Source organism: Gobius niger (genome assembly GCF_951799975.1).
Source record: "Gobius niger genome assembly, chromosome: 23".
NCBI lineage: Eukaryota > Metazoa > Chordata > Actinopteri > Gobiiformes > Gobiidae > Gobius > Gobius niger.
In genome coordinates this window covers 5,203,991-5,214,704 of record NC_136874.1, presented here as the reverse complement: position 1 = coordinate 5,214,704, position 10,714 = coordinate 5,203,991, and the positions used below count along the sequence as shown (strand labels likewise).

The following is a 10,714-nucleotide window of genomic DNA, read 5'->3' as shown; positions in this document are numbered from 1 at the left end:
GCCAGGGAAAAGAACGGATTTTGGTTTTACTGAAGGTTTTCAAGTCAAGGGTTAAAAACGACCTAATTGTGATTTTTCTGAAGACAGTCGGAACAAAATCAGCATCACTGTGTTGACCTCTGAACCCCCACAGGAACCGAGCGTTTTCTCCATTACACAGAGCTAAAAGCAAAACAGCGGCAAAAACACACAAGTAAGGAGTGATGGAAAAGCAACAAAAAAGTGACCGAAATGAGATGGAAAAGTGATGGAAAAAGCGGCGAAAAGGCAACAAATATTTGTGAAAAACGGGACAAAGGTGATTAGAAAAGGTGAGAACATGAGAACTCTTCCAAAATGTGAAAAAAAGGGACAAAAGAGTGCAGGAAAAGCAACAATAGCACAACAAAAAAGGCAACAAAAACGCGACTAAAGAAGTGATGAAAGCAACGGAATAATCAACAAAAAAAACAGGTCAAAACACAAAGGAGGAAGGAGGAGAAGAAGGAGAAAGAGGGAGAGGAGTAGAAGGAGAAGAAGAAGGAGGAGAAGCCTTGTTCTGGCTAGGAGGAGGAGAAAGAGAAGGAGGAGAAGGAGAAGAATAAGGAGAAAGAGAAAAGAATAAAGAGAAAGAGAAGGAGGAGGAAAAGGAGAAAGAAAAGGAGAAGAATAAGGAGAAAGACAAGAAGAAAAAGGAGAAAGAGAAGGAGGGGGAGAAGAAGAATGAGGAGAAAGAGAAGGAGGAGAAGGAGAAGAATAAGGAGAAAGAGAAAAGAATAAGGAGCAAGAGAAAGAGAAGGAGGAGAAGGAGAAAGAAAAGGAGAAGAATAAGGAGAAAGAGAAGAAAAAGGAGAAAGAGATGGAGGGGAGAAGAAGAATGAGGAGAAAGAGAAGGAGAAGAATAAGGAGAAAGAGAAGAATAAGGAGAAGGAGGGGGAGAAGGAGAAGAATAAGGAGAAAGAGAAAAGAATGAGACAGAGAAGGAGGAGGAGAAGGAGAAAGAAAAGGAGAAGAATAAGGAGAAAGAGAAGAAGAAAAAGGAGAAAGAGAAGGAGGGGGAGAAGAAGAATAAGGGAAAGCAAAGGAGAAGAATAAGGAGAAAGAGAAGGAGAAGAATAAGGAGAAGGAGGGGGAGAAGGAGAAGAATAAGGAGAAAGAGGAGGAGGAGAAGGAGGAGAGGAACAAGAAGGAGAACAAGAAGGAAAGTGAGAACGAGGAGGAGAAGACGGAGAAGAGCTTTATTTGTATAGTTCCTTTCACAGACATGGCCACAAAGCGCTTCACATGAGACAATTTTACCTTCACTCCACACTCGATGGTGTTCAGTTTCCCTGAACACAATGGTCCCTCTAACCACCACCACACATTCACTCACACATCATTCACACACACCTATTGTACATGTTTTTAGTGGTCGGGGAAACCTGACACGGGGAGAACATGCAAACTCCACAAAGAAAGGCCCCGTCCAGGTGGGAGTGGAACCCGGGGCCTCCTGGCTTGGGTAAATGCTTGTTTCTGTGCTGGGTACAGTCTGGTGTGACTGCCTTCATTCAGCCCATACATTTTTAATGCGTCCTAATGGCTCTCATCGCGCTCTCCTATTGATTGGGTTTTTCTTACCTAAATCTAATCATAGCCCGGCCCTTATCGTTTACAGATCTTTTTACAAGCCGCAAAGTCAAGACACGCACCCGGGCGCCATCTTGAAGCCTCTCGTCTGAGCGCCGGCAGGTAGACGAGGGGAGACATATTTTCTGGTGAAAGACGCGGTGAGTAATTCCTCCGTGCGAGACTTTTAGATTTGAAGCCGCTCTCGACAGATGCTGACAGCTAAAGTGCGGCGCAGAGACAAACAGGAAACAGACGAGAGCGAGACCAGGCTGTGACAAGTCGGGCCTGAGCGAGCGGATTAGCGGCGCGTGTCGGGACAGCTTCGTCCTGTCCCAGACCTGGACCGGGATGGAAACTAAAGTCCTGAGTCAGACATGGTTTAGTCCCACTTTACAGATGACAAGGTCTTCATTTAGACAAGTACTGAGAGAGGTATTTGCTGTGGAAAATACTGATGTATTCAAAGTTGAAAGTTTGGTTTGAGTAAGTGTGAGCATCAAAGTAAGGATGAAAACAGGGATGAAAACACAACAAAAACGTGACAAAGAAAGCAATGTAAAAAAGCAAGAAAAAAGTCACAAAAAATACAAAAAAAAGTGACAAAAATGTGATATAAAAATGTGGCGACAACACATAAAAAGTAAATAAAAAGCAATGAAAAAGCAACAAAAATTGACAAAAACATGACCAAAAAAGAGACGAAAATAAGGACAAAAAAGCCACAAAAATGTGACAAAAAAGCCACAAAAATGTGACAAAAAAGCCACAAAAATGTGACAAAAATTCTGCAAAAAAAGTGACAAAAACACACACAAAAAAACACTGACAAAAAGTGACAAAACTCTTCAACAAAGCAACAAAAATCAACAAAACAAAAAAAAGAGACGAAAACAAGACAAAGAAAAAAAAACCTGACAAAAAATGACAAAAAATGACAAAAAACTGACAAAAATGCAGCAAAAAAGCAACAAAAATGTGACAAAAAAGTGACAAAAAAAAACAAAAAAGTGACAAAAAAGTGACAAAAAAACAACAAAAACGTGACATAAATGCAGAAAAAGAGTAACACAAATCTGACAAAAAAAGTCACAAAAAAACAACAAAAATGTGACAAAAAAGTAGCAAAAAAAGTGACAAAAATCCTTGAAAAAAGTGACAAAAACAAAAAAAATGTGGCAAAAACTAGATGAAAAAGAAAGAAAAAACTTGGAAAAAGTGACAACACAGCAATAATGCGAGGAAAAAGATCAGTTTTGAGGGTCTTAGCTTTCAAATGAGGCATTACACTGGCCTATAGGCATAAAGACAGGTCATAGAGATATCATATTGTGCTTTAATCTTGGCTTAGTCCTTCACAATCACAAAACAAATCTTTCTCCACATGTACAGTCTTTTTGACGATCCAAACCGGCTGCCTCTCCGCTCCCGGGTAAATCCTGAACTCACTGCACCACTTCCTCCTCACGAAGCCACTAAATAAACCCATGAAACATACGACGCCGGCTCTTGAGCGCTGATTCCTCTCCACAGTTACCTTGCTGCCATTGAAACGCGCCGCCCACTCAATATTTACCGCTTCCTGAGCTCGAGTTTGACAATATCTCTGCCTGCGTTGGCCTCGCAAGATGTTCGTTTATTTACATAGGGGACAAAAAAACATGTTGCTATGGTAATGGAGATGAGTCATTGATTTTTTTCTTTTTTATCTTCTTTTTTTTTTTATGCTGCTGAGAATAGAAAGCGAGAATAAGGAGTAGGCGCAAATAGATGAAGGCCGTAATGTTAGCGGTTCAACCCACTTAATGTCTATATTTAAAGACAATACATTAGTTATGAGTGCGGTGAAAATAATGTTTGAAGGAGAAAGAAGCTTTTCTCATGGCGGGTTATATAATTGATCTGCCTGTGTGATACGTTATGACACATCGTGAAAACAATGCGTAACTCATTCAGGAGGTCAGAGCAGGGAGGCAAAATGAATGTGTTTTAATGCCGTTTTAACCTCTTAACCCCCGCCTGAACCGAGCACAATCAGTTTGGCTTTACCCAAATCTAAAATCTAAAAACTTTCTCTAATTATTAAAAAACTACTTTAACAAATGCAGAATTATGAATATACTTTCTACTAAATAAAGATACAAAGACATGTCGAGGAGCAAAGTGGTTCAACAGCCCATAAATACATAAATAACGGAGAATGCTAACACGATACTTCATGTTAGCATCGTGCTAATGCTAACGCTAGCTAGGACTGCCGTTTTTTCACTTCTACTGAACAATCCGCTGTGAGAAAATATCCATATTGGCCTGAGTTACACTTGACTTTGTTTATGTGTGATAAATAAGTTCATATTCCACCAGAAAATGGGAAAAAAAACAGTGGAAAATTGTATTTCCCAAAAGCAGCTGTTTCCATAGTAACGACAAACTTTATTTGAGTTCTTGCCTCTATATTATGCATTAAAACTGCCTAATGCACTGCTCCTCGTTGTTTAACCCTTACTTAAAAGTCATTGCATTCATTGTGTCAAAAGTTTAAGGCCTTAAATGTCATTAAAATGGTTCCAAACTGGCATTAAATCCACACTTCTTGGAGAAAAATGACTTCAACTCGATTAATTTTCCTGCTTTAACACATTCAGGGCTGGTTTTGGCTGAAATTACACAGTATCTGTTCCTCAAAAGTTGCCTCTTGTGTCCAGTTATAGTATTTGGGCATTAATTAAACAGTGCTTAGTTAATATTCACTGACCAAAAACGTAATAAAAAGGTTTACCTGGATGTAACTAACTGCTCTGATCAGTTGGTCAGGTCTAGGCCAAAACATGAGCTGAACATCCTGGTTATTCCATCCATGGCTCTCTTCTTCCCTGATGGCACAGGCATATTCTAAGATGAAACATTAAAGGGGCACTTGCTTATTGAAACAAAGCCACAGTGAATGAGACTCAACTTTCACCAAACAGTAAAAACAGTTAAAAGAATTCAGGGAAACGTTTATTTGTTTGCTCGGTGTTTATTGTCGTCAGGCTGACAATCCAACAATGCTCCGTTGTGACAAGATTTTTTACCAGCGCCAACATTTGTTTTTCCCAAAAGTGACAATGTTTTCGGCAAAGAGCGCGACGCTTTTGACAGTCTCCTTTCTGCAGATCGTCAGCAGCTTGCTCACAGTCGGGAGACAAAATTACCGGCATAAACAATGGGGGCGCTTTTCTGCAAACCTAATCCATGACAGAGCTTTTTTCCTCCAATAATTTAGCGACGACGGAGCGATTTTGGGGGAATTCATGTACAAAAAGTGTTGAATGTGTTCGACCTGCTGTATATTCACGGCCAAAATGGTTCACTTTGAGATACAAGCGTCAAATTTCACCCACGCTCATGCAAGCGTGTGGGTGTGCGGGTCGTTTGAACGTGTAATAGGTGCTGCTGAGGTAAAACAACTAAAAATAATGATTTAAACAAGACAAAATAAGTATGAGGGGCTTTCCCGTTTGCAGTGGAAACCCTATTGTTTTTGTAACTGGCTTTTGTCAAACCAAACGTTCCAAATTTAGCTCTTGTATCAGAAAATAAACAATCAAGCCAGAATATTGCCTTACTCTGCCCCGCCTTGTGTAAAAATGGGTGAGGATATTTTGACAAAAGTCTGGCTAAAGTCAAGGAAAACCCATTTCATTCTCTCCCTTCGTCAGAGCTTAAATAATAACAAATGTGGTGTAATTCCTGTGAGATTTTGTGTTTTAGTCCATCGCCCTCGTCCCGTCAGCTCTGCCCCTCTTCCTCCTGCCTCATCTTCTTCCTCAGCAGCTCCCCGATGTCCAGCAGAGGGTTGGCCTTCGCGCTCAGGGACTGCACCGCCTCGCCAAACCGGGACGTCTCCGTTTCCCTGCATCACCACAGAGAGACAGAGAGAGAGGAGGAAATAAAGGGGATGGAAAAACAAGAGAATATTCAAATTGCTGCTAGGAAGAACTGCCAAAAAAAACAGGGGGAAAAAAAAGAAAATGGGGAAAAAGTGGGGAGGATGGGGGGAAAAAAAGAAAAAAATGGGGAAAATAGGAAAATAATGAGGGGGGAAAATTATAAAATGGAGGGAAAATGGGTTAAAAAAATAGGGAATAATTTTGGAAAACTGGGAAAAATTTAAGGGAAAATTGTAAATAAAGTGGGAAAAATGTGAAAACAAAACAAAAAATTTTGGGTAAAAAATTTGAAAGAATTTTGAAAAAAATATTTAAAAATTGAGGAAAAATTGGGTGAAAATTGGGAAACAATTAAGATAAAACTGAGAAATAAAGTAGGAAAAATGTGAAAAACCCTAAAAAAAAAAATTAAGAAAAAATTAGAAAAAAATAAAGTAAAAAACATTCAAAAATAAAAATAAATATTGGTAAAAAAATGTGAAAAATAATTACAAAATGGAAGGAAATGGAGGAAAATTTTGGGGGAAAAAAACAAAACAAAAAATTGTGGGAAAACTGGGAAACAATTAGGACATAATTGAGAAATAAAGTGAGAAAAATTTGAAAAACCCTATAAAAAAACACGTTAAAAAACTAAAACAAAACAAAATATTGTTAAAAAATTTGGGTGAAAAAATGTACAAAATTGAGGAATAATTGGGAAAAAATTGGGAGAAAATGTAAAAAAAAAGGGGGGAATAATAAAAAAAAACAAAATAGGAAAAAAACATGGAAAGTGTTTATTTCCCTGCCTTCTTTTTTGCATATTTCTGCTGCTTTACAAAAATATCGTGAAAATCTCCAAAAATACTCAGATATACATTGTTGTCAATATCGCCCAGCCCTATAGGAGAAAGTGAATATTTGTCTCACATCAGTTTCCGCTTCTGCGATTGCTTCATTTGGCTGAAATCTGTGGGCTCGGTTCTCTTCACAGGCCTGAAAACATACACAATAGCTTTATTATTACAATGCAAGTTACTAATACATGTGCACAAGGCTTAGGAAGGGCGACTCATTGAAAGGACAAATTGCTCCACAAGGTTCGTCTCCGATAACGTGCAGCGCTCTGTAATTTTCCAGCATAAGCCTGAAAAGCTGGTCTCTCCGCGCTCTCCAGCCCTATTGTAATGAGTCGAGTGTTGATGAGAAAGCTCTTGTGAAGCCGCGGACACTTATACGATCAGGTGACGAACGGCGCCGCACTGCAGAGATGAAGACGGGTCCGCAGATAATTGAAAAGCCGCCCGTGTAAAGTCCCACGTGGAGGGATTTATGTTTGTGGCAATACAAAGGTGACGGCGCTTTTACAAGGAGCCTTATTCCGGCTGTAAAACTCATACGTGATGGGATCATGAGAGGGACGAGTAAAAAGGAACGCAGTGTGAGCAGAACGGGCTGAAAATCTGTAGGAAACCAGCCGTAGATGTGCTTTTGGCTTTTGTTCAATCCATTCTGTATTTACTAATTACACATTTAAAATGGTTCTTTTTTTTGAAGAGCAAAAATGTGTGTTGGGTCACGCTAATTTAAATGCCAAGTGCTTCGAGCATCAACAACAACAAGAGACATTTCTGAATTTTGAGGATGTTTTGACCCGAAGGCTTTATTAGACAGGACCAGATCAGGGGGGAAGGGGGTGAAGAGCAGAGAGAGACATTCAGCTGAACCTCAGAGTCAAGACTGTATGAGCAGCGTTCCTGAATCACTGGAATAGACTGCTTGAATCGGCTGCGTGACTTCTGGAAAAGATTTGTGAGACTTTTGATAATGTCTAAGTATACAAGGTCTCATACATCCAGGTTTTTCAAAGACGACATTTATTTATTTATTTATTTGTCAGGGACATCGCAATTCAACATAGTTCAAAACAAGTTTGTAGCTGATGCTCAAGGGCTGAACTCAAAATATGGAGACACGCATATAAAGGGCCTATGTCACCTTCCCAGAGTCACGGAGTTGTCTCTGAGACGTCCCCTGACAATAAGGTGAGTCTCCAGGTAGACTCAGTGAAAACAAACAGGTTTGACTTCAGTGATGTGACATGGTCTCCAAGAGGTCTACTTCGTCTCAAGCAGCCGTGGCAACATTGCAAACACTATTTATTTGTCCTTAACATGTGAGACGTTTCGTTGATGACCCTGCAATATTTCTGAGACCTGTCGGATACAAAGGAGATCTCGAGGAGTCGTAAGGCGTCTCTTTGAGTTCTCCTTGGTTTCAAGGGGACGTCTCGGAGACATCAGCAACTCAAGTCTCCAACTAGTCTCCCAGCTGGTAAGAGGTTAAGGGCCCTTTACCTCTTAATTTATTAAGTCAAACACTTTTCCTCCAGTTTGACTTTACCCAAATCTAAAAGCTTCTTGAAAAAAAGTGTCAAAATAGCAACAAAAATGAGACGTAACAAAAACGCATCAACACAACAGGTCACAAAAAAGTGATGACAACACGGCAACAATGCTAGGAAAAATCTTTGATCAGTTTTGTAGATCTTAGCTTTCAAATGAGGCGTAACGCCTGGCCTACAGGCTGTAAACTCCAGTCAAGGAGCTTTTAGATTGAAGGTAAAGCTGAACTGGAGAAAACTGGAATGTTTTGTTACAGAGACAAGATGCAAGCTGGTAATTTTATGCTCACTACTGCCACCTCAGGTCAGACGTGTAACTGCAGTCTATTAAGCTCATGCATGACGGCACTTCAGACCAGAAGTAACAACTTTTTGAGTGACAGTGCAGGATTTTAGAGGCAGCTGTGGTGAATAAGTCTAATTCTACACATTAGGACATGGCTGGAAGATGTAGCGGGAGGAAAATACTTGGTTTTAACATTTTTAAACTCTGTATAGTCCCTTTAAGAGTTGAATAATGCTTCGTTTCGCAGATTGTAGAAGAATCAGGCACTGACTTTGTTCAAGCTTTAGACATGATGAATGTAAATGCCATCATAATTCACAACTCAAGAGACTTTAATAAAGCTGAACACATCTCGAATTAAAATGAAGATCTCGTTCCTCGATGGCGGCTTCTCCTCCGTCTCCCACCATTTCAAAAGCCGTCTCCGTTCAGTCGCGGTGAAATTAAACAGCAGTCTCCGCTTCTTCCCAGACGTGTTGCGGGGAGATGTTTTGCCCTAAATCCGTTCTGACTCACGTCCAAATGTTGCGTCGGATCACAGGCTCGTTACCCAGAAGGCCGCGCGGCGCTGACACGGGGCTGGTCCCGTCTAAACCTCTGTCCCGAGAGACAAGAGACGCACGAGCATCGAAATGACAAGCCTTTCAAGTCGGGGGGGATAATGTAACGAACTTGAAGGCGACTGAAGAACATTGGGAAATTCAAAACTGAGACTTTCTGCAGATGTCATTAGAGGCACTTGATCCCGCGGCGTCGTCAGGTGAGTGAGGAGTCGATTGTCAATTAATCAACGTTTGGCCTTTGACCTTTGGAGCGGCGGCCATTACACATTAATGAGCTGGTCGATGAGAGAAACAGACGACTCCCACCGCACTCGTTTGGGCGACTGAATTGACCATTTTATTTCAACAGCTGACGGAGAGTTGTGTGTAAAAAGAGAGAACATTTATCAATCTGTGTGAGCTGCTACATGTTTGGATTAGCCGTGATTGGTTGTTTATCTACAAGTCTACGAAGAAGGGACCCATTTTTCAAAATGTCGGCCGTGTTTGTTTTCAGTATTTCCTCAAATCTAATGCTTTTTCCTTCTGTGTCGCTTGAGCAAACAATGCGAGCGTCCACAAACAACTGATATGAATATGAGTATAATGATTTAAAAAAAGAGCTACTGGGCCTGTGTTTTATTGGACAGATGCCAATGTTTTCCTTTTTATTTCTGTAGAGCGCCGCAAAAAAGCACCTGGACAAGTGAGAATATACACGGCTTCTCCTCATAAGCGCTTTACTATAGCTGCATCAGGGTTTATACTGTCATGAATGCATTTTAACGTCATTTTTAATGTCCAAATACCGTAAATAATACCAGGAGTACTTCGGCGTCCGCACAGTGAAGTGAAGATATTACTGCGCGGATGCTTAAGTACTCCTGGTATTATTACACCTTATAATATAGTTCCCCTTTTTATCTGCTTAGGAAATCCATATTGTTTAATATAGTGTAATTATACTTTATCATGTAACACTTCACGTAACAATATTTAAATAGGGAAAACGTGGAAGAGCTTGGTAGCTTCTATCTTCACCTCGTTTGAAGCCATAGAGGCTAAATGCTAACGCCATCTGTGCTGAGGGCACACATGAAGACCAGACAGGTACAAATGAACTCGTCTAAGCTAAGGTACGTCAGTATGTAAAAATGGTGGCCTGTTCCTTTAAATGTGCATATGTTAAGGGAAGCCAAAGCGCTGCGCACAGCGACTCCTCCCCGGGAGTATGGTCGAGTTTAGAGCTGCCTCCTCGGGATGCCCACACAGGCTCGCCAAAAACGTAGAAACACAGACGAGCCTTTAACCGCTCCGTAATGGTGTTGGCTGGGTTAAAAGCTAAGTATTCAATGTTCTTGTTGCAATTCTGCCATTATTGATTCACTCCTCTGGTTCCCCTGGGGTTGACTGGTAAAAACGAAGCTGCACTTACGGCTCCTTCAATCATCACCGATCGTGTTTTTTGACCGGGCCTCACCTGCTGTTCTTCCTGCTCTTCCTCGGCCCTTTGGCGTTAGCGTTAGCCGTTAGCCTGCTGCTGGCGTCGGGGGAGATGAGCTGGCTCAGTTCTGGCAGGGCGTCGGCGAGCGGTCTGAGGTCCCCCACCACCGGGGTGTTCTTCCTACGCGCCGCGGCCAGCTCCTCCTCACGGGACTGCTTTATGGAGCTGATCTCTGCAAAACGAGACAAGGAATCAAGCGTCATGGAAAGCAGGGCAGCGGAAAGAGCCGTAGTCGTAGCCGTAGTTAAAGCGGTACCAAGTAACTCATGCCCCTAAAGGGCCAAAAGCGCCACTGCAGGTGTCGTAGCATGTTGCGTTTTTTTGCTTGGCTGTAAATACTGTGCAAGTGGTGCTAGCCCTCAGTTAGCTTTGCCCGTTAGCCTGTTAGCTTCTTCTTCGTGATTCCATTAGTGTGTATTGGGGCCTCTGACCCATGGGCAGCGAAGGTGCAAGTGTGGTTTTCCGGCCAGAGAC

At 41.3% G+C, this 10,714-nt stretch overlaps 1 protein-coding gene across 1 annotated transcript in view; it reads right to left on the bottom strand.

Moving 5' to 3' along the window:
- Positions 1-5,254: 5,254 nt before the first annotated feature.
- Positions 5,255-10,714, bottom strand: part of slx9 (SLX9 ribosome biogenesis factor) — a 29,867-nt gene continuing 24,407 nt past the window's right edge. Inside the window, exons 4-6 of the mRNA XM_079582080.1 lie at positions 10,217-10,412; positions 6,435-6,500; positions 5,255-5,485 (exon numbers count right to left, since the gene is read on the bottom strand). Of these exons, the coding sequence (XP_079438206.1) occupies positions 5,362-5,485; positions 6,435-6,500; positions 10,217-10,412 (386 nt within the window). The 3' untranslated portion in view covers positions 5,255-5,361. The remainder of the gene's footprint in view (positions 5,486-6,434; positions 6,501-10,216; positions 10,413-10,714) is intronic.